This window comes from Dromaius novaehollandiae, chromosome W (assembly GCF_036370855.1).
Source record: "Dromaius novaehollandiae isolate bDroNov1 chromosome W, bDroNov1.hap1, whole genome shotgun sequence".
Classification (NCBI taxonomy): Eukaryota; Metazoa; Chordata; class Aves; order Casuariiformes; family Dromaiidae; genus Dromaius; species Dromaius novaehollandiae.
Genome location: NC_088130.1, coordinates 68,169,582 through 68,193,415, shown reverse-complemented (window position 1 = coordinate 68,193,415; position 23,834 = coordinate 68,169,582). Strand labels below are relative to the sequence as shown.

At 50.3% G+C, this 23,834-nt stretch overlaps 1 protein-coding gene across 10 annotated transcripts in view; it reads right to left on the bottom strand.

Moving 5' to 3' along the window:
• Positions 1–8,536: 8,536 nt before the first annotated feature.
• The window catches only part of LOC112994478 (CBP80/20-dependent translation initiation factor), a 201,430-nt gene continuing 186,132 nt past the window's right edge, over positions 8,537–23,834 (bottom strand). For all 10 annotated transcript variants that reach the window (XM_064500940.1, XM_064500942.1, XM_064500941.1 and 7 more), the window contains 2 exons: positions 16,512–16,565; positions 8,537–14,587 (listed from right to left, as the gene is read on the bottom strand). In XM_064500940.1, the coding sequence (XP_064357010.1) occupies positions 14,372–14,587; positions 16,512–16,565 (270 nt within the window). In that variant the 3' untranslated portion in view covers positions 8,537–14,371. The remainder of the gene's footprint in view (positions 14,588–16,511; positions 16,566–23,834) is intronic.

Below are 23,834 nucleotides of genomic sequence, written 5' to 3'. Positions count from 1 at the left end.
TAGGAGGCGAAATAACCACACACACGGCAAGGCTCACAGCTGTTGCTGGAAGGGAGAAGCAGACCGTTGGGAAACACGGCTCGCTCTCAGGGCTCGTTATTCCGATAATCATAGGAAAATGTAGGAAGGAAGAGACTGCTGGACCAGCCAGCTGCTCAGACTGTCTTGGTGGACTATGCAAAACCAATTTCAGATTTTCAACCCGCAGCCACCAAGACAATCTCTGCACAAAAGCCTGCCCATGGTCAGGAGGTACTGGTGCCCCATTAGGAACCAGTGGCAGCCTCGTGAGGAGCCCCAAGGGCCAATGCAGGCATGAAGCAGCCTTCTCGCTGCCCAAAGGTGGTCCCTGGTGCGGGGCTGGAGATGTCCCTTGGCCAAAAGCCCTCCCAGCAATGAGCAGAGCGCTGTTTTTTCCCCGGCAGGTGCTTGGGACCACTCATGACCAGTAACCACAGAGCATCAGGAGGCATCAGGAGCCCCAACGGTGAGCACAGGGTGGACGTGGTGCTTGGAGACGGCTGCTTGGCCGGGTTGAAACCCGTGCTCAGCGTGGTTTGAGCAAACCTGCAGCAGGAGATGATGGCTTTCCAGTGCTGGGGTGCACTCCTGGCCCCGCTGGATGTACCACCACAGAAGGAGCCCAGAGCCCGGCCACATCTGCGCTGGCAGATGAAGCACATCCCTGGCTCTGAGGCCACCTGGCAGGTTTCCAGGCCACCAAATTCACCCAGGCTCCACGACGGGGTGGCCACACGCAAAGGGAGGATTAGGACTTGTGGCAGGCCCATACAAACTCCTCCGCCATGCCGGGGAGCTATTTGGAGGCCCAGGGAGCCGGCACAGGATGAAGTGGTGCCGAAGAGCACTTGGAGCAGTAGCAGTGCAGCCGAGCGTGGTCCAGCGCCTGGGAACCTTCCCAGATGCTCTTCACAGTTTTCAAGTACAGATGCAGCCCTTGAGGCTACCTTCAGCACATCTCACAGCGTGATACCCGCCTAAATGACCCCATTTTTCCCCCTTTGCCTTCCCTTGGATGGGCCATCGACTTGCTGGTACGAACACTGGGGCGAGGTAGGGGCAGCGTGGGAAAGGGTTGGGAAAGCTACCCAGAAACAAATACCCAGCATGAAGTAAGTGACTGTGGCAGTGTTTGGGCCATGCAGGCGTGAAGCAGCCCTTGTATCTGTGGTGGCATCTCATGGCCGGGGAGGATGGCCCTGGGTGCTGCTCCAGGCTGGAGAGGACTCTGCAGATCTGTCACAGCATCGGCTGGTGCTCATTTTATTAGCACCTTGCTTTGGATTCGACATCGCAGGTAGTTGGGCTGTTTTTCTTCCTTTTAATTGAAAAAAAATGGAAAAAGAGGGCAGGAGCAAGACGCATTTGAATGGCCTGCGGGACCAGGCGGTGGAGGCTGGGAGAGGCAGCGCTCAGGAGGTCTGAGGCCGGGCTGAGTCCCGCTGCACTGGAAATATCTCAAAAGCAGCCTCCTCCGCGGCGCCCCAGCGTTTCCACGCAGGCGAGGAAGTCACGCTCCAGCAAAATCATAAAATGAACAACTTTAAAAAAAAAAAAAAAATCCAGCATCCCCCCCATCCCTCCCCGTGAACTTTTTTGAACCTGAAAAAAAAAACCCAAAGCAAAACAGGGCCGGGTTCAGCTTCAGTTCAAGCTGTAGATAAAGTTCAGCCCTGTGCTAATTTTATCCCGGCGGTTCCCACCGTTCCCGGCAGCGAGCCGCTCCGCCGAAACGCTCCGTGCGCCGTGTGCAGCCCGCCGCGTGCTCCGGCCACCGAGCATCTCCGGCCACCGAGCATCTCCGGCCACCGGGCATCTCCGGCCACCGAGCATCTCCGGCCACCGAGCACCTCCGGCCACCGAGCATCTCCGGCCACCGAGCATCTCCGGCCACCGGGCATCTCCGGCCACCGAGCACCTCCGGCCGGGGCCACCTGGAGATCTGCCGGGCCCGCGAGGGCAGAGCTACATGACGCCCCACGCTCGCGGGCCTGGGTTTCCCCCCCTTTTTTTTTTCCTGTTGCTTCCCTTAGGAACAGACCTTTGATCCCGTGCCATACAGGCAATTAGTTAAACTGGAGAAGAGGGTAATTAGGGGAGCAATTGGGAGGAACCGGCTACGGGGAAGGAGGCCATGGGCTGCTCTTAAAGGGGAACGGAGGAGCAGAGGGGACTGCAAACCTGCCCTGGGCATCGTCTTCGTGGACCTCTGGGCATAGCCAGGAGAGCAGAGAGCTATTTAAGGACAGTGCCGGCATGGGGAATGGGAGAGTCCTAACCAATGGAGCAGGGAATTTGGGATTAGCCCCCCCCGAGGAGCCCAGTTGCTTCATCCAAGGGTCCCTTGGAGGTGATGCCCTCATGGGATGCCGCCAGTGAACCGGCCCAGCCCTTCCCATGCTCAAGGCTCTATTTTTGCCTTTGTATTGGAGCTTTTGCTGCCATCCAACACTCCCCCATTGCAATAAATCATGTGTGGCTCTCGTGATGAAAATAATTGCCACCACTGCACCATTTTTACGTGGTCACAGAAACACCAGGAGTGAGATATATATATATATATATATATATATATATATATATATATTTTTTTTTTGGTAAGGAATATATAGGTGGATGTGTCGCCGCAATTATGGTAATAGCAGTTTGGCTCTACCTACAAGGGAGAGGAGGACTGACGAGCACCTGCCATCTCCACATGCTACACAAGCATCTTCCAAATGTCCCCCCCCGCCCCCCCCCCCCGAAAAACAAGACTGTGTCTATCTTTAGGAAATCAGCATGAAACCTTATTTTCTAATACTACCCCATCTGCCACATTTTTGTACTTTAAAAGAAGAGCAAGGTAGCCCTGCAAACTGGGGTTCGACTTCCAGCAACAGTTGTAAAATACAGCCCTCGGGATAAAAGTTACCTTAGCCGTAATACAGTACATGCACCATATTTCACAACCTTTGCTGTCTTTCTCTCCCCAGAGCAATATTTTACAGCATTTGCCCTCAGACCAGTTTTTCCTAATACAATGTGGATAATTATGCCCAGACGGGTTTTTGTAACCCATCTCCCGACACACCTTTAGTCAGCTCTCCCTCTCGCCTCCGCCGTTCCCAACACGTTTCTCCTCCGACCCTCACCAAAACTGGGCTCTCCTGGCCTCGATCCATAGCAGGCATCAGTCTGAGCTCACCTGAGCTCAGTATTTAGAAATTTTGAAAATTAAAGCTTAGATAGGAAACCCTGAGCGTGCATCAGCTGGGCTGCGAGAAGGGCACTTTGCCCAGAGCCACGGGCTGATCCGGGGGCAGCCCGGCGATGCGGAGGGGGATTTCTCCCCGCACGGCAAATCTGCTCCAGGAGAAGAGCTGAGATTTTGGCCCCAGCTCCTAACGCCGGGCACTGTAGATGCCCCGTGGGAAAATGTGGCTTTCGGTCTCCAGAACCACAAACAGGGACTTTGCACAGGTCCTAAACGTCCTCCCTGCTTGATGCCCTCTCCTGCCGTGTGGCCGCCGTCAGACCTTCTCCACCTCCAGCCACCGACTTCACAAAAACGGAAACTTCTCGCTGGTTTGTGCAATGGGAAGTAATTGAAAAGTTCTGGGCTAATCAAGTCAAAACACTGTGTTTAAACATTATTGCTACAGCAACATAACATACCTCGACGTGAGCTGCGTTGTTTGGTGACAAACTTGGGCAATTCAGGCCAGAACGGAGTTCTGAAATCTTGGCATTTGTCTGGAGGGGGACTCGGCATTTTGGTGGCACGTCCTGGGCACGTCCACCCCAGAAACCCAGCGCACATGTTTCACAGTGCGGATAATTAGAGCAACTTCCCCAAGAGCTGTAGGTGCCTTTTGCACCCCTGGAAATGTTTAAAGCAAGACGGGATTTTTTTTTTCCCCCCCCAGAAGTCAGGCTCTAGGAATTAATTCAGAGAAGTCCTGTGGTTTGGGACAGACAGAAAGCTGAACTGAGTCGTCACTTTTGAGTAGCTGCGAGAGTCTCTGGCTTTATAATTAATCATCACGGTGGAGGATCCGAAAGGAAGAGGCCATGTACTCTTGCCATGTGTGTTATCGTTTTAATATTATTGTTGTTCTGCTTGCTGTTAATGCTACGATAGCACCCAAAGCTTAAGAGCTTGTTCCTCCATCTATGGAAAAAATGCTTCTGGTGTCCAAAGAACCTACAACCGTCGGAAATCAACACAGCAATTAATGCACATTATTTACTGCCAAATGGCTTTGGCGAAAAAATTGCGTGGTCAAAACAAAACAATGAGGCTCAGCTCCCCTGCCAAGAGCGTTTGCACGGTGGGACATGGGGATGGTCCCCAGCACGGTGATGGTGGGATGGGGCTCGTCCAACCCGCTGGGCACTGAGCCCTGGTGAAGCTGCACCGAGGACCTCCGAATAAGTCACGTTACCCAGCTTTTGCCTCTTCTGAGGCTTTTGCAAGGCAAAAACAAAGGGTTCACCCGGGCAAGGGGGCGAAGGCTGGGTGCATGGGTACATTTGGCCCAGTTTTCGCTTGGTTGCGCTGGGGTCCCGCTGGCGTTTTTGCATTGACCCCTGCTCCGGGGCGATGGCTCCGTGGCGCCGGCTCTTGCTCCCGCCAGCTCCGGGCACAGCGATTCATGGCGAGGAAAATCGCTTCCTCGCTGTCACCGACACTAAAGAAAGCCGTTAACAAATGCAGCCCCAGAGGAGGGTTTAATTACAAAGGCAGAGCACCGGCGCTGTCCCACCCTGCCCGTTAATGTTCTGTTTTTACTTTTGCCAAAGCAATAATCGTTTAAGCTACATTTCCGCGCGCGAACACGGCAGCAATGCCATCGCATTAAGTGCAAACTCGCTTTGTCACTTAGCTGGGATTTATCTTTATCTGCTTTGCCACTAGCGCGAGCATTTAAAAACTTGGTCATTATTCAATATTAGCAGCAGAGCTGCTGGGAAAGCACAACAACCCCACTCTTTGCAGGTTTGTCATGTTTTAAAAAAGCAAAGTGAACTTGCGATGATTCATGGGGTTTCTTTACTCGTTGCTCTCTGGGTTTTCCTGCTAGGAATTCACAGAAATATTCCTGCACCTAGAAAGTTTCAGAACTGCAGCAGTGACCATCCATCTGCTCCAAAACGTCTCATCTTTGCTACATGTTGTTTTCTCATTTAAAAAACTCCTGCTGTCCAGGAAGAAATTTGTCTCACTCGCTGCAAAACTCTCTCCTGCCTGGTTGATGCAGCAAGAGAAGTTACAGGAACAGTCCAGGAATGCATAAAAGTACCATGACAAAAGCAGTTCCTGGCCGGGTCAGCTTTTCAGCAGATAAAGGGAGATAATGCAACCCAGGTTATTGTTTTTCTCTGCGTTATCATCCAAATAACCCCGAGTCTGGCCATCGTCTGCAGAAGGACTAAACAGTCCTTTTATCATCTCCAGCGTGGGAGCAGATACTTTCACCATCAGGCTACAGGCAGAATTGTGTTCATAGCATGAGCAACGGGCCAGAGCATGGATTTGGGAAATGGCACGTGTTGACTAAGAGGGCTATTGCCCCCATCACCTACCACGGGAAGATGCTTTGGGGAGGCAACGGGAGGTCTGCAGACCTCCATCACTGGAGGTTTTATGGGCCAGTCAGCCCAACATCCCCCAAGAACGAGGCTGGGCTAGTTGGTCCTGCTTTGGGACGAAAGGGTGGACAAGCCACCTTGTGCTCCCTTTCAGCCGTGTTTTCGGGGAGTAACACCAGCTGGCAGGTCACAGCACGTGACGGGTTCCCACCTCCAAGCTGTGGCTGCCTCCAGCCCCGAGGTGGCCCGCAGGCTCTGAACTTTGGCTCCCTGATGCCTTGGCTGCCTTGTGCATTTTCAGCTGTGCCCCAGCGAGGTCCAGGGAAGCCCACCTGCGGTTTGGAGGTGTTCATTCGCTGCCACCTCCTCTGTCCCGGCATATGCTTGCTCTCTCCCAAGCCACCACATCAAACCCACTGCCTTCTGGTGCAGCTACATCCCCAGAGGGATTCATTAAGAGACCAGCAAAGCCTCTTGCACTTTAGGGCTACAGATTTTTGGTCATTGCCACAGTTGCTCCTCTTGCCCATATATCAGAGGTGGCAAACAGTGAGCAGAGGGAGCTCCTGCAGGGTCTTTGGGATGCTGCCGATTCGCAGCTTGGCCAAGACTTGTACTTGCAGAAGTATAAAACCTGTTTGGAGATGGGGCTGCATTCTCCTGGGATTGACAGGCTAATTCCAGTGCAAATCTTGGTGTGGATGTGTTTTATTTTTGCATGTCCAAAATGCAGTATCAGTAGGGTCATCCTCAACCAGCCCTGGATGGCAACCAGCATGCAAACCTAGGTGTGGAGCAACACCATGTCCCCAGGACACGGTAGCAAATAAAATACAAGAGGTGATGAACAGGCACAGAAAGCATCTTAGATTGCTTCAGTTACTATAAGGCTTTTTCCTTCTTTCCCTAGCTGCGTTGCAATGAGCTACGAGTGCACGCGTGGTCACGTACGGGCTTTCGCAAGAGAGAGTGGAAACTTCCTAAAAAGCAGCAAGTGGATCACCTGTAATTTTCTGACTGTAGCCTGAGAGCCCAATGACACACGCGCGTAAACCACTTCCCTCGTGTGACCTGCGCTGCCTGTGTGGTACCCGGGTGAACACATGCATTTCAATTTACTGAAAACGCTTTCTAATTGACTTCAGCTAGACCAGAAAGGGTTTTCCAGAGGAGACTTCTTAGCAAAACCGCAGGATTTTTTTTTTCTTTTAGCAGGTTGACTTCCTGCTGGATCATCGCTGCGGATTTGAGGTCGGCATTAGTGCTCGGTGGGGAGAAGCTGGCACCGGGCGGCTGCTGCTTTCGCAGCGTCCCGCAATCAGCAGGAGCTGGGCAGGCCCAACACCAAGCCCTGAGAGCAAGCTCTGGTGCCCAGACCTCTCCGCTCGGGGCAGGAGTCCCCTTTTTGCAGCTCTCTAGGTAACGAGACGAAGTGCTGGGCATCACAGGAATAACCCCTTCTCCACGGCGCACGGCCGTGACAGCGGTGACACCAGTGCCTGGGTCACAAAGATGGATTTTACTGGAAAGACAAGAGCAAATTGCTTCTTCAATAATTTACTTGGCCCCATGGTCCAGCCAGAGAGACCAGAGGGGGCTGCTTTTTCCTGTTAAAAATGGGCACAGGATACTCAGTGGGGTCTGGACCAAGGCGAAAGGTTAAAATGCGGTAATTAACATGTGCAACATGTTAAACTGGTCTCCACCGCAGCCAAATAAATGAAAACATCAACGTAATCAATACAGAGGAAGGGGCCAAGAGCCAGGCACTGTTCACCGCAGTTCCCACATGCTGGAAAGCAGCACTGAGAACCCAGCTCAACACCATCCAGCTCAGCAAGAGCCCGGCTCAACACCATCCAGTTCAGTGAGAGCCTGGTGCAACACCATCCAACTCAACGAGAGCCCAGGTGGCCAGGCAACACCATCCAGCTCAATGAGAGCCTGGTGCAACATCATCCAGCTCAACGAGAGCCCAGGTGGCCAGGCAACACCATCCAGCTCAATGAGACCCTGGTGCAACACCATCCAACTCAACGAGAGTCCAGGTGGCCAGGCAACACCATCCAGCTCAATGAGGGCCTGGTGCAACATCATCCAGCTCAACAAGAGCCTGGCTCAACACCATCTGGCTCAACAAGAGCCCAGCTCAATGCTGCCCATGTCAGCGCCATCCCCGCAGCCAAGCTAGCAGGCGGGTTATGGCCCCCTCCCGCTCTCTGAACAAGGCACGAGCGTCTCGTGGTGGCTCGCGGACCCCCTGCCTCCTGCGATTAATTTCTCCGAAGCCGAAAGAACAATGTGCCTCCGGGCCGAGGGCTGCTTTAGCCGGCACGCTGAGTCTTTGAAGGCCGGGCTTCCCCAAGCCTGCTGCGAACTGAGCCTGGAGATGAAAAGGCGACAGCTGAAATACAGTCACTCCTCCATGGCCCGCACAGTCACTGCCCGATGACACCGACAGGACATAATATCCAAAGGCTTGATACCCAGATGCGGCCTCCACCCATGAGCACAAAACGGGGCCATCAAGGGCAGCCTGCTGCTCAGCTGGTTTCAGCCTGGATTTTGCAGGCTCTGCCTCGGCCGTTTCCCAGCTCTTAGCAAGCGACGGCACCATCCACCTCCCATAGCTGCATCCGCGTGGCTGTCCCCGCTATTTCCCATTCCCAGGGACGACCTTCCCTGGCAAACATCTCCGCTTAGTTTAATACAACAAGGCAGGTACCTCTGGCTCTTCATCAGGTGCCATCAAGGTGGCAGTGGCGAGAAGGTCAGTCCATCCAGAGTCCCAGCGAGGAAATGCTGGGCTGAAACGGCAGCTCGCGGGAGCCACGGTCCAGGCGCACGGGGCAGCCGCTTCGCCCCGGGCTCTCGCGGGACCGGGAGCAAACGCCCCTGCCCGGGGTGGCAGAAATAAGCAGGCAAAGAAAATGTCCAAACATTGATTTTTCAGGTTTATTCTGTGATCGATGTCACAATTCACCGGAATAGTTGTACTATCTGCCATCCGTTTAGGCGAAACCGCAATGTCATAAAAGTGATAGTTTCGGCAAGTGAGGTTTTGCATATATTTAACCGCAGACTTTTACAACAGCAACGAAAATGTGCAAACCCCTCCCCAAAAGAACGGTATCTCCCCGAACCAACAAAAAAACCCCCAACGCTGAGGTATTTAATCACGTTACCCAGCTCCCGCGGGCCTCCGGGAGCCTCCGCGCCGGCTCCCCAGCATCCCGTCGGACCTCGAACCCCACCGCGGTGGCGATGCCCCAGGGACCGACCCCCTCGCGCCGTCCCCCCGCCTGGTGCTGAGCCCTCCTGCCGGGGCCCGCGGCCGGGCGACCCTCCGAGAGGGCAGGATCTGACCTGCTGCTGCGGTTCCAGCCAGACACCGTTACTTTTGTTTTTTTCACGTCTTCCTCCGTTCCCAGCCAAACGAAATAATAATAAAAAAAATCTCTTTAGACCACCAAAACTGATAGCACGTACCAACAAAGAGATGGTGAAATGTCAAGCTTTAAACATTTATTACTCAGATGATGCATTTTATAGCATACAGTGGGTCTGGATGTTCTATAAACAAGACTGAATTGCCACAAAGAGTTATTAGCTCCCTTGTTTTAACAGTCTCTGAAATGCTGAAAACGATGATTTTTTTTTTGTCTCTAGTATGAATATCTAGTCTTTATTCTCCCCAAAACCTTTTTCCTTTTTTTTTGTTTTTTTTTGTTTTAAAGCGCTTAGTTTAACAAATATGATTAAATTAAAAATGTTGCTTTTTTCAAATGCAAATAAATACATAAAAAAAAAAGAATTGCTAGCATTAACTCTGTGTTCTGCAGGACACCACAGCTCCCTTGGCTATTGACAGTGGACTTTGAAACCTTTAGTGTCATTCCTCCTGAAAAATGCTAGAAGTATCACCGGGACTGGCTAATAGCTAACACTGAGAAGAGCAAAATTAGTGTAAAGCCGTAAAATACCCAGCGGGGAAATAAAAATCGTATTTAAGATTTTGAGAGACTTCCAAGTGAGGGATGTTATAAAAATAAGCACGAAAATAAATCGTAAGTTATTCTGACAAGCTTTCCTTCTAAGCCATCAATCATGCCAAGAATAGATACTAATTAATCTCCTTCGGAACAAGAGGGGAACCAAGCAGATTGCTTACTTTGCCATTTTTTCCCCCATTTTCATTTCACCTCCATGCAAATGAGTCTTCTCCAAACAAACAGGGCTGCAATCCCTCATGAGGAAACGAGTGAGCCACTTGGCGGAAAGGTAAAACCTTCGGTTCAGAAATAATTTCGCTCAGAACGAGGCAAATCGGACACCGTATGGGTTCTGGCAGAGGACTAACCACCGCACGGCTCGGCATACCGTGAAGCTGCTCTTCATCTGAGTGCTCCCGTAAAGGGACAGTGATTTGCCTGCTCACATCCAACCCAAGGTTTGGCCTAACATGTATTTGGACCAAGGAGGATATTCTCCTCCTGGTTGATTTAGCCGTACGGGTACAATGTCTGAAGCCTCCCAACCAGCTACATCGAGAAGCAAAGAGCGAACCTGGCTAATAACTAACAGGGAGACGTACGTGGTGGCTTCACACCTTCAAAAATCCACTTGATGCACCTTACAGAATTACGCTCTTTGGCAACCTTTTCTAAAGAACGCCAAAAAAAACAGAAGAAAGCACTCAACGATTTCTCTAGGTGCTCTCCCCAGGCATCATGAGAACAGTGCCCAACTCCCAGACCTGCTCTTACAGAGGTAAGTGAGGTTCCCCCCATCCCACCGCACCAGAACATCTCTATTGGGAGGTGCTGCCAACGCAGCATGTCTTCCCCAGCAAGCAATACTGGCACCAGCAAGTCACCGGTGACGTTCTCCCTTTCAAACACAACCTTCAGACATGGCCACTGGATTCTGAAACCTGGAAACCAAACCCAAGCAGAAACCTCAGACCAGAGGCAATACTGGAGGGGAGCCACCTCTTCGCAATGCTGCAGTGGTTGACGACACCATATGTATGCTGGCTTGTCACTGCTGCACTTAAAAAAGATATGATTGGCAGCACGGACTTTCACGAAAAAATACATTTTTGGTCAACATTTAGATTCTTACGTATTAATGGAGCAACTGAAGTACTCTGTTACGAAGCAGTTAATGTCTGAATGAACATGTGTTAATGAAATGGTGAAGATAAATCACAGACATTAGAAAAGACATATTTCACATCAGAATAAGTTCTTAGATACTGCCCAAAGATTGGGAGAAATCCCAGCATTGAGGCATTATGGCCCAAATCCGGTCAGCTTGGGTCACAGGACTGCACCTCCCCAGCAACCTCTACTAAAGGAAAAAACTGAATAAACCCTCATGCCTGGCAGTGCGAAGCACTGAAGCAGAATTACTGTCATGAGGCACTTTGCCTCTGAATGCATCCTAACGCAGCGCCAGGTGAAAATTCAGGTTTTAGAAACAGAATCTCCAGCTCTCCACTGGGCTTTTCTTTTTTTTTCTTCTTTCACTACATTCAGGGATCAAATATGGGGGGAAGCGGAAGAGGGAAGCTGCAGAATCCCAGTCCTGACTGCTCCACGGTTCAGGAAGAGGAGAACTGGCAGCCGCCGGCAGATTTACTGCCCTGGCCGGTTGCTGGTAGGCTCTCTGGCACACCTGCCCATCAGGCTGTGCCTGTATTACATGATTTGTCTGCTCTTAAAAAAAAAAAAAATCAAGACAAAGTTGTGTTTCAGGTCTCCTCCCAGGGTCTGAAAAAGTAGCAGCAGCTCAATAGACACAGCTGCCTAATGAATATTTTGGACTGGCTGTGTCTAATTTCCAGGAAAGCAGGAAAGGCCAAAAGCAAAGGATGCAGTCCTGGTCCTTACAATACTGATCGGTTTTGCTGCTTCGATGAAGTTCAGCCTCCCAGAGATATTCACTGTCAATCATTCTTGCCTTTTGACGGCAGAACTTACGGAGCTGACCTAACGCAAATAGTCATCTTCACCACGCTAATCTCCCAGGCATCTCTGGGTGATGCTACAACCTAGAGATTAGTCTTTCCAGAGATGTCCAGCACATTAGATTATTTTACTGCTTTCTGGATAGACATGAAAAATGAAGTTTGTTCCCTGCAACATTTTCTCTGGCTTCATGTGTGGATTAGAAAAGGTATCAGCAGACAATCAGATGAAAAGTTTAAACAGTATTGAACCACAAAATACAGATTCTCTCCTCCTGCAGCATTTTCTCTGTCGAAAATTTCTGTCCCTCAAATTCTGCCATGTGCTGCACGAAGGCTTCCTCCCCATCACAGACAGACCAGTATCTTTATATAGCACCCTAGAACATACTGAACATGCAGAAAAACCCAGACGAAATCTTTGTTCTCTTCTACAAGCTGGCACAAATGCAACGTCTCGGTTTGAAACATGAGTTTGAGTTGCGGAGTTCAGATTCTGACTCTCTGGGGCTGAGCGCCTGGCCCGGGTCTGCATTTGGCCAAAGCCATGCTCCTCTTCCACGGGGTGGAGAGCATTCCCTTCTTACCAAGGGAAAGGAAAGTACATTGAATAACGGTAAGAAAATGGAGAAAAAGAATCGGAGTATACTTCTCCAACCACACATGTATGTGTTTCAAGCACTGAACCGACCACAAACTGCCTTGGCGAACAGTTTTGTGTGTGTCTTGTAAACTCTGCAATTCCTAAGCGGGTTGCTACACCTGTGGGGACACCGAAGTCAGGTAGGTGTCACACACGGATCTTCACCGCACGATCCCTGCACTGGTGGTTGCTCAGATGGCAAGACGAGACGGCGGGGTTATGGTTTCCTTGGCTCGCTTTCCACCACGCAGATCAAAAAAAAAGGGAAACTCCCACCTCCTGGCTCTGCTAGATTTCATCTAAATAAGCACCAGAAGTGATTTAGTAAGTAAAAGCATCGATAAAGAAGCAAATAAGGAAATCACCAAGTCCTGACATTTCCTGGTCACTCTTCAGGAAGTGAAGTCATGGCTTGGCAAACTCCTCTTGACCAACAGAGAGCTGCCGAAACAAGCAACTTCAAAGCATGTCTCAAACACAGGGCTAGAGTGTATCTCCACATCGATAAATAAACCCAAGTGAGTCAACAGAACTTTGACATCTGGTGGAAGTTAGTCTCAGTGCAAGCGATAGGTACCGGGCTCTCATCCCTCCTGGAACGTATCGCTTGCCTCGTGCTACACAAAAGGACCAGATCCTGCAACTCGCTGAACATCCGTGTCTCCTGTCAATATTCCCAGGATTTTAAGGCATCAGCCCGCTGCAGCCCTGGAGTTGTGGGACTCTTCTTGCACCAGAAGAGAGACTTCATAAACCAAAAAACTTCTCTGCCCAACCTGCACGTGCTTCAGGGCTGGTGCTCATCTCCCTGGCCTCCTCTAGTCCTCGCCCTCGCTCCTCACCATCATCGGCACTCCCTGCGCATCGCTCCCCCTTAGCACGTACCCATGCCACGAGACTGCCTCCCTCCAGGACACGCTATCAGTAAGACTATGCAGACAGCTCCATGTTGAAGCCATTCCCGCATGACGCAAGCCTAGAAACTCTGGATAGGAAATTCAGCTAGTTAGAAGCTAGGCTTGAAACCTGTATTTTTGGCTTTTCTTTTTGCCATATGCTCCTCGTCTTCTCTTTACTAGTTTCTGAAGGAGAACATCAAGTCTTCATTTTTCCCTTGCCCTGTACATTATTCGGCCCAATTATGACAGGCCTGGTTTTAAATGTATAATTACAACCGTGACAGTAATTACAATAAAGCACTCTTTTGACAGAAACAAAAAAATTACAAAAAATAAACAGATTATAGTTTAGTGGATGAGGGATGCTGCGACTTTAACAGCAAGAGCAAAAAGCCGCAGGGCTCCTGTGTTTCTTGGAGCTACCAGCTCAGAGCACGTATTTTTCAATTACTCTAATAGGTTACTGGCAAGACGACTGTGGCTACGGTACTTCTACAGTGGCTTTTGGACTTCTTTAAAATTCTCCTTCCACTTTTGCATCTTCATGTAAACCATTTCTGAACTCACATGATAGTGTTACTTCCATGTCTCCGAGTCGAGCGCAACTGTCCGTCCCAAATAAAATAAAATAAAATAAAATAAAATAAAAACAACCCCCCAAAAAGAAAACCCAGTGCAAATACAAATCCGTCCTACTCTCAGATCCGGTTTCGGAGGGGTGGAGGACAGAAGGAGCGGAGGTGGGGACACAAAGTCGACGACAAGAGGAGGGGAGAAGAAACAACGAAAGCCCCGCTTGACAAAAGCCGTCGACTGCCGGCGTCTGGCGCGGTGCGTGGCTCGCTTTGTCCGCCCGGGACATCTGCTGCGCGTTGTCTCCCGCCGGCCGGCAAGGGCAAGCTGGCAGAACGGCGTGCGGACAATACGAGCCCGCGCTCCTCCTCGCTTTTCAGCTCCTCCGTGTCCTTTCTGCGGCCAGACAATAACACGGCGGGACGCGCCGCTGCCGGAGCAGTGATTTCGTAAAAGAAACCCGAAGACAAAAACGCGGCAGGGAAGAGGGGTGGCACTTGGCGACACGGCTGAAAAGAAACATGCTTCTCCCTCCCCGCCCCACGAACGTATTCTTAAGCATGCTGGGGGTTGTCTCCTTAGGTATGGAAATCGGAAAGGTCCTCGCTTCCCGCTCCGCTGCGATCCCGTTGCCTTGTAAGGTGCGTGTCTTCTGCTCGCCCCCCCGCCCGCCCGCCCTCGCTCGGCGCCTCAGGCTGTCAGTTTTTGGATGGTCTTGTTGTAGTACTGCGTGATGGTGGGCGTCAGCGGGTTCCAGGTGTTGGCGTGCAGCTCGATGACCTCCAGCAGCAGCGAGCGCGTCAGCATGGACTCCGAGGGGCACAGCATCTTGTCGCGGGCGATGGCCAGCAGCTCCGTCATCATCTCGGGCAGCTGCTCCTCCAGCAGCCGCCCGGTGCTTTGCAGCTGTGGGGAGAGACGGGGCGAGAGCCGCGCGTTAGCGTGCAAGGCGGCTTCTGTTCGCGCTTAGCTTGGCACCTCTCCCGAGGGCGACTCGGGGTTCGGCTGGGGCTTGCCGTGGTCAGGATGGAGTGGGGGACGGGACAAGGAGGGGGGACGGGAATGGGACCCACCACCTCGTGGGGACCCTCGTGGGTTATCAAAGGGGGAGGCGAGTGCTGAGCTGCACGCGGGCATACGGCACCGCTGAAGAAGCGATGCTGGCTGGAGAAAAGCGGGAGTGGAGCTGCGGACGGTGCAGTGACTGCTGTCGGATAACAACTCGCCAGCTTGTGGACCCCGCACCGAGCTGACCCCAGCAATAATGGGGAAATATTTATATAGGAGAGTTGTTTCCCCCCTCAAACAGCCACTTTTTAACAGCGCCTTCAATTCCTCATCCGCACTCAACCTCGGGGACTGCAACAGGAGCACGGGTGCCACCGGCTCGTCCCGCCCTGCCCTGCGCCCACAGCCTTAGCCCTGCCGCAGAAGGGTTAAGTGCGGTCCCACACATCGCCGAGAGCCGTGCATGAAGGGTGAGGTTTGCAAAAGCATTCACACCAGGCCTCTCTCCGCTCCTCCAGGAGGGAATGGTTCAGCTCCCACTGACTTCAAAGGCAGCAGCGCTGGATGCTTTTGAAAAATCCCACCTAAAATCAAGCTATTGTCAAAACAAAGTGCAGGCTGTGATGTGGTATTCCTGCCTCTTACCTGCTCCTTCATTTGCTCGCTGATTCACAGCTGTCAGTGACTCCCAGTCATTAATCTGACTAAGCAGGGCTCTCCCGTACGCATAACCAATCCTGCCCTTTGCACAACGGGGAGATTTGCCTTTCTACGTGTCACACCTTTTCTCTGAGGGTAGCCAAGTGTTTTTAAAGCAATTACTCCTCCGAGTGCCTTTGTGGAGCAGGGTAAGGCTTAGATGTCTCCCCACAGTGCAGGGAATCAAACTTGAGAGTGGACAGCAGTGGGTCCACCATCCTATATGGCCTGTGGGATTTGAAGGCACATCTCCAGAATGTCCTCGCCTTAAAAATGCAAAAGCTTCTTTTCAGCTGCCTGCCATTTTGCTGAATTTCTACCATTCAGGCTGCAATCTTGCCTCCTACTTCCACCACTCTCTTTAAGGAAAGCATCTATATCCCCATGGGCCAATTGCTTCCAAAAAGCAAAGCTAATGAACCTGAGCAATTGCCTCCGTGTTATATTTCTATAACCGGTTCTTGGCAAAGCTGCTATTGAGCACAGCAAACCTGTCTGTGTGAGCTACTGCAACTGCATGGCAAAGGCAGGGCGACGGGGCGGCATTTGTTCCAATACAGGTGCTTTTGTGCTTAAAAACCTGCAGGTGACATTTGAAGGAACCAGGATATTATTTTCCCATTTCACAGTCTAATGCCACTCCGGGAGCCGGGAGCCAGAGTTTGCTATGCAGGACACTTGTTTGGGATGGATGTATAAAATAGAATAATCCTAGCTGAACTGTGGGGCTCTTGAGTCTAATCCCTTGTCTCGTACTCCTCACCCCACAAGAAGTCCTCCATAAACATATAAGCCACCAGGCTAATTCTGGAATTAGCCTCCTGTACACAACCTGTTTTGACTGTAGTTAACTTTGTGATGGGATCCCAGCTACCAAATCTAGGTTGCATCTATTTACAACAAGGGAAGAGAGAGCAGCTATGAAGTTAACATTCCTATTTAGAGAAAAAGTAGCCAAAAGAGGCCACAGGATTTTTGATGACCACAGGGAACTCAAGCACTTGGTTTTACAGCTCATCTGGATAAGGACTGGGTGACTTCTGGTGTTGCTATCTGCAAAGGATCTACAGAAGAAATTCAATTTTCATTGCCATGTCTTTCAAATAAATGCATGCTTCCCTACCTCCATGGAGCAGCAAAGGACAGCGTCTTCCTTCACGTCCTGAGATTGCAACAACTGCAAAAGAGAGAAGACAGAGGCGGTGACTGGACTTGTGTGACCTTCTCCTCCTCCCTTACGACCCTTCTTCATCTCTTAACCCAGCTTGACTTCTGTCACTTCCACAAGAAAAGGAAAGAAAATCAGAAAGAAAGGAAGAAAGAGGTTATAAAAAAAATTGCAAAAAACTGACAAAATGCGGGATAAGGGGCGTATCACTGACGTATCTGCTGCTGAGAGCGAGCAAGCAGAGCAGAACATAGGTAATTTAGATTAACAGCTTTCAGGGTAAATTTTATTCAGAACAACCTTTTTCTCCCATGGTAGGCAATGAGCAGATGCACTCATTTCATATATACAGCCACTAATATGCCCTCAGATGACCATATTCAAGCAGTACAGCCTAGAGAAGCAGGCGCTTCAAAGTAAGCCCTGGGAGGTGACCCCACATCCTTGAACCTCTCATTCCCGGTGGGGAGTTTCTTCTAACAGCCAGAAAACTACCTGATGGGAAAGCGTTACTTCCAATGCTCTGCAATTAATATGGTTCCTTCTTGACTGATTATATATTGCTGCAAGTGCAATGGTTCCAGTGAAACTATTATATCTTAGGTGCAAATTTCTTCTTGAAGCGTCACTGCATGCTGAAAGCACTGGCATAGATTTTCCCTGGTCTCTTCCCTACAATTGCATCTTTCCAGTCTGAGACCTCAATGCAGCAAAGGAGAATCTCCATTCACACTTTGTCATTTTATTAACCACATTTTAGCCCGTTTCCCACTCAAACGCTGTGAGCACCAGCTCCAGGCCCTGCTCTGCTCTCCATAGCCTTATCCCAGAGATGGGCTTTGCTTCAGAAGCCCGTGTTTGTAAGGACGAGCAACTTCCAACAGAAATGCAAAACTGCTGCAACTTCAGGCCACCCATGGTGTGGGACGGCGAGGGAAGCCGCCCACATCGTTTCCAGGCAAGCTGTTCTGCACCGTGCTGAAGAGCCACCTTCGTCAAGGCTCTCATCACGTTGCAAGTTCAGTGCGCGATGTGAGGGGTCAATCGCTCTACCTGCCAATGGCAAAGTCTAGGGTGTCAGTATGTCTCACCCCCCAAGCTCCAAAATCATGAGTAGGAGCCCTCAAAACTGGCTCAAAAATAAGCATTTTTTTCATAAACTATGTTTCTTTGTATTCGCCTTTGTTTCATGGGTTTGTCATGCATATGAAGATACTCTTTCAAGCTTTTTGCTAAAACCACAAGAGATAAAGCATAGCTGTACTGGTTGTTTTTCCAGAAGATAAAAACGGAGATTCTCACTTAATCAGCCAACACAGTAAGCTGGAACATTATGAAAAACACCCTATCATGAGCCTGCTGATAAAAATCACAGGTGCTGCCAACACTCTTACACTAAACACATGGAGTTACAGCCACTTCCATTCCATCAGTCCTAGAAATTAGTTTAACTTTTGCACTCTCCTGAGCTGGACCTTTATAAAGTCGGATCTCCCTCACCCAGGATAACAAGGACTGTGAGACTCTGTGTAATGGGAAAACTATTTCCAAGCATGGGAGTCTAGAGTCTGAGGGCATCTAGGTCCAGACAGATTTTTAGAAGAGCCAGTATGTGTCCAGAAGCTGTACTGGCATTGTCATGTACCACCGCACGTAAGCCGAACAAGCCCTGCAGGACCAGAGCCAATCCATACCTGTACTAGGGAGCTGAACGTATGCGCTAAAAATGGAGAAAATTGACTTCATCAGTATCTGGAGTTCATCAGGGAAAGCTAAGCTTTGGAAAGGTGGTTGCACTCATTAAAATGTGGCCACATACAAAACTGCTCAGTGTAACTAGATTTGGTCTGAAGTCATACCTTTTAGTAAAATAACAGTTCTGATTCTCAGCCTTATCCTCTTTCTTTCCCACTCTCATTTTTTCTCATCTTTCCTTTACCTGTCAAAGAAATGCCTGTTTGTTTACAAGGTCCCCAACTGCTGAGAAAAGCTAGGAAAAAAAAGGTAATTTAAGGAATTATCATTGCCTGCAAAGTTTTGTCTTCATTCTTTTCTGTTTTTGGCACACAGCAGTTTGTTAGCTTTGAAGACCATGTTTATAGCATCTGGAGGAGCATGCGGTCCATGGGTTTTATCTCACATTAGCCAAAGGTTCAGACAGGGTTTTGAATACATCCAACAGTTCCCCCAAGTTTATCTTTCTGCAAGTTGTTTGGAAAATGTTAGTTAAGCCCAAGCCACATGCTCTGAGATAAGTTCTCACAAACAGTTCACAGATTCTTCACAAAAAACCATGAGATTATTTTCAGTCGAACAAAAAAATTTCAATTAGGGGCAAACATAAACAAGTAGTAGCCTAGAAATACACTCCTTGGATATTTAGCAGACTGGCTTGCTAGCATGGAATGAAACAGGGCTGTAAGTTAGCATATATTGGTATCTCATATTTTTCCTATTCTTAAGTAAAGCACATAATACAAAATTTAAAGCAAGAGATGTGGGGTGAAGGAACATCAACAGCAAAATGACTGCAGAAACTGGTACTCTCCTCCCCTCGGTCTATACCAAATACGCTCAGTTTACAAACTGGAAGAAGACTTTATAATTGCAGAGGCAATTAGGAGGGACCTGGGACATCTGGCTCGCAGCCCTTTCTCTGCTACAGTCTCCTTGGGTGACCCTGGATCTGCGCCTGTGATGTCTGGGCCAGGCTGTGAACTTCCCTCGCCCCATCTCCCCATCTGCAGAGGGGGGAACACCCCTACTGCCCCTCCTCAGAAAGGTTGTGTCGAGGATGAATATGTCAAAGGCTATTTGTGACATGGGACAGCCCAGGAGAACTTTCCTCGTGCTCCATAAGCTCATCAAGGCACCAAGAGATACCAGTCCCGCTGGGCCACAGCTGAAGCTCTGCCTGTGATAGCTGGGTCAGAAGAAGACTGTGATCTGCTCTCCAAACCCAGGCTCATCCCTGCATGGTAGACAAGATCCCAGCTGGCAGATCTGCTGGAAGTGAGCAGCATCTGTCCCATGCCCACAGATGGTTGCCAGCCACTTGCATCCTTGCAAGTGAGATGATTCACATCCAGGAGGATCACAACTACATTTGCAGCATGCTGGAGGGGTGGTCTCATGCTTCTTCATGGTGCAGGCACTAGGTATGTGCTGCTGCTACCCGGTCACTGAGACACGAGGAGAGCAAGAAGCCTGTCTGTTCCCTCCAGTATGGCAGAAGCATGCACAAAGCTGGGGCAAGCTAAGGTCTCCTCTGTGCAACCTGTTTCAGCAAGGCTGTCTCTGAGCCCTGCAACAGAAATGACCCTATGGGAGGGTAGGAAAGAGGAAGGGCTGCTGGGATGTCACTGCCAAGGGGGCCGAGCACCAGGCTGGGTTATATCACAGAATCAAGAATGGTTGAGGTGGGAAGGGATCTCTGGAGATCATTGAGTTCAACCCCCTGCTCAAACAGGGTCACCTAGAGCACGCTGCAAAGGATTGCAGTGACCAGTGTCCTGCACGGTGGTCCAGCACCCGCAGCCTTCACACTGTTGCCTCAGGGCTGACGGAGACCACCGGACCCCCAGCTCACTATGCCCATGCCCTCTTACATTACAGACGATCAAATACTTTGTTCCAACAGCTTTGGGATGACAGGCTGAGCGCCCAACATAAGGACAGCTCTTCCCTCCTTCGAAGCCCTGGTCCTCAGCTCTGTGAAGACCTCTCCCATACTCACAGCAACCAGGGCAGCGGAGCCAGTCAGGGCTGTACGCACGTAGCTGAGTGCAGAAACATCTCACGGCTTGTGAGAACGAGCGCTCTTCAGCTAATGTGGAAATTGCAGTGTTGAAGTATTGGCCCTTGTGTGATCAAAATCTGAACCTGAATCAATTGCATTCATCATTTGCAAGCTAATTTATATTTACTTAAAATATTTTGAAGTAAGCATTTTATACCCCTTAAATTAGCACTCCCACATCAGAATTATTATTTATTTAACTACTTATAGCTGCTCCTCCCTGCTGCGTTTATCTGCAGAAATTCCACCACGGAAATCAGCCCGTCCTTCTCAAACAGGTTCCCACATCATTCAGACCAGCGAGTGAAGGCGGACGAGGGAGTTGAAAAGGAGCGCGAGGCAGACGACAGCACTCACACGCTTCTTGGTTTAACCTGTAATCATCCCCTGGAGGCTCAGGCTGTCTGAGATAAAACTTCCCTTTGCTCTGGAGTCGGTTCGCTGTATCATGCGTGGAATGAAAGAAGCAGTTCCTGCTGGAAAGCAGACAAAGAGTCTGCTTGATTTCCTAAGAGCAGAGGCTGCATGCCAGAATCTGCCCGGCTGGTCATATAATACCCAAGCTTTGTTGCGAAAGGGTTCTCGCTTTTGTTTCGGCTGCCGGACTAACAGCTTCGTAGACTGGCAGGAGACATCAGGAGCTTTCGCTTAGATCTCCGCAAGGGAGGGCTCCCTCTTCCAAATTTCCCCGTCTCTGACAGATGTGGCACCTGGCAGCCTCCTCTGGAAGGCTGGCGTGCCCCCGTTGGTCTCTGGGTGCTAAATGTTTTCAGGGACAAACAAAAATAAACTTCAGGGTCTGTTCCTGGAAATGCCCTGGGGAGTGTGGCGGCGGTGATTCAATGGGAGCTGCAATGCATTTTTCCCAGAATTCGTTAATCCTCTGGGCTCCAGAGGAAATGGCCCACATCTTCCTCCTCGTAGCCCCAGACAGAGTGCCTTCCTCCGACACTTGTGAAGGCAGTCAAGAATCAAACCCTGACACGTCCCTGAGATGAGTAGACGCGCTCACAACCTTCAAGCACCTCCAGCATCACTGCCAATGCCCTTCATGTCCACTTGGGGCCCAAGCACCTTTCTAGCAAAAGCACGTTAAACTCGCAGTGCAACTTCTGACCGGAGGAATCAAAAGGGAATTACAATCCAGCTCCAGGTCCACGATGTCCCTGCAAAGCAGGAGGGAAGCACTGGCTCTGCCTACCCGCGTCAGCAGTGTCTGCTCCCAGGGGAGATCCACGAGTCCCTCGGCCTGGGGTGCAGGGCAGTTCGTCTGCATGCCAAGTGCAGTGGGTTTACATGGCACACCACTGGGCCCCATCTCCCGGGGGCTTCTGTGGCTCCCCGGTGGCCCCAAAGATCTGACCTTTATGTTGTTACCCTGGGGGGCCAGTACGCAATAGCGTCGGGGGGGACCAGGTAGCATCCTAGGGCCGTGCAAAGGGGAGGGAGCCAAACTGGGCTGCTTCGTCCACACTGCCGTAGTGACTGGTCTCTCACCCCAGAACTGCCACTGTGCTTCATCATGGAGAGAACCAGCTCATTGCCTCCAAAAGGCAACGGACTGACATACATACAGTGCAGGCAGCAAGGGGCCAGGACTGGGAGCAAATGGGAGAGTTAAGTGGACAGGGTACCCATAGCCATGCTTATTTGGGTTTATTATCTGCTTTCTACCGAGACAAACTGGGACGCAGAGGAGCTAAACTGCTTGCTTGGTATTCTCAGAGATGCCAGCACCACGAGCAGTACTGAAGAACCTGACTTGCAGTCCCTTTGCTTATCACTGCGGGTTTAATTGTCTTCTTCAGCTCCATTCTCACTGGGAGATGGAGTGGGAGCAGTCAAACGCACACATCACCTTTTACAAGTGCAACAATATTATTCCTGTAAGGCATAGTACTAATTACTGTGCACGATACCGCTTGCAAAATGGAATAAGCAATGCTTGCCACAGAGTAGCTCTCAGCAGGCAGTATTTTCTGATACTTTGGGGATGGCTCCAGTGTAAGAACACAGAAAGGTTTTCCACCTCCAGAAATATTCATGCCGATAGGCCCAATCCCATCTACCCCTTCCAGATGGGCATGAAAAGATTGGGACTTCTTTCAGATCAGCTCCACAGCAAAGGCCAACCTGCCTGCAGCCTTTTTCTGGTTCCCTGCTGGGTGCCCATGCTTCGATCACAGCCTCTTCATCAAGGTGACAACGTGCAGGGACTCATGGACAACCTATGGCATGAAGCTCCAGAACTGCACCTGCCCTGAGGTAACTGCCCACAGGTGCACGCTTAATATGACCCATAGGTCAATGAGGTGCCTACTCTTACTCTCCTTGGGGAGCACAGACCATTACTACAGAAGACCAAATGTGCTGTAAATACATACTTCACTTGTAGTAAACTACTTGATGGGACTCATTGCCACTGGTGGAAAAAGAGGCAGACAGATTTAGATTAGGAAGAAGGAGCAATGCACTTACTTATGCCCTTCTGAGCTTAAGCAGAATGTATATAACGTACTTCAGAAGCTCCAGGAGAGACTGGGCTTCCAATCCTGTCTTTAAGCAGAGGAGCCCTTGGGAAGGGCCATGGTGGATTTTCTCATAGCCACACGGATCTGTTCCAGTTCAGTGGTTGGGATCATCTCACAGAACTGAAGCACTATTAAGGCGAGCGATGTGTTGTGCTGCTAACGTGGCTCTACGGACACTCTCAGTGGTCTAACGGACCCTAATAAATTCATGGAAGTCCCAAGGTCTGCTGGATGGGGAGCAAAAGCCAGTTTTGCTGCTCCTGCGAAGGAGGGGCTGCACTTCACGGGCTCTCTGCAGAAATACATTAACAGCAATCTTCTGCTCTTTCAGAGGCCCCTTCTTGACCTACTGTTGCAAGCCTTTAAGGAAGATGCGGGCGATAAAATCCATGTGACTGCTGTGCTGCTTTGCATAGGGAAAGTCACAGATTTCTCTGAGCTGAAAGTAATTGCTACAACTCCAGATTTTTATTGTCACAAGACAAGGGGTGGTGAAAACAGCCAAGACTGGGGAAAACGCAAAGTACAAACTAGGGTGTGGGGGATGAGTAATTAGAAAACACTTCTACCAGCAAGTCCAGTTACAGCATTTCTACAAACTGCTCCCATTGGAAATAACAGCTCCCTGATCCAGGGCAACACAGGTCACCTGGGCTGATCCTGCACCCACCAACAAACTGTACCCAGCACCACCTTCTTTAAAGGATATCGATGCCCACGCAGGGCATACCCTGGGAGCTAAGGAAGTCAGGTGGCTTCATGTGTTTGAGGTTTTTTTCTTGAGAGAAAAAAAAAGGCACTTGGAAACAGTGGACCTTTAGAAGCTCAAAGTCATCCTGCCAAGTGGTATCTTCTCCAGTGTGACCTTCTGCGCCAGGGATGGATAGAGCTATCCCAAGAGCTCACTGTTCCTGCAGCATGTGGCCTCCCAGCAAGCCTCATTTTGGT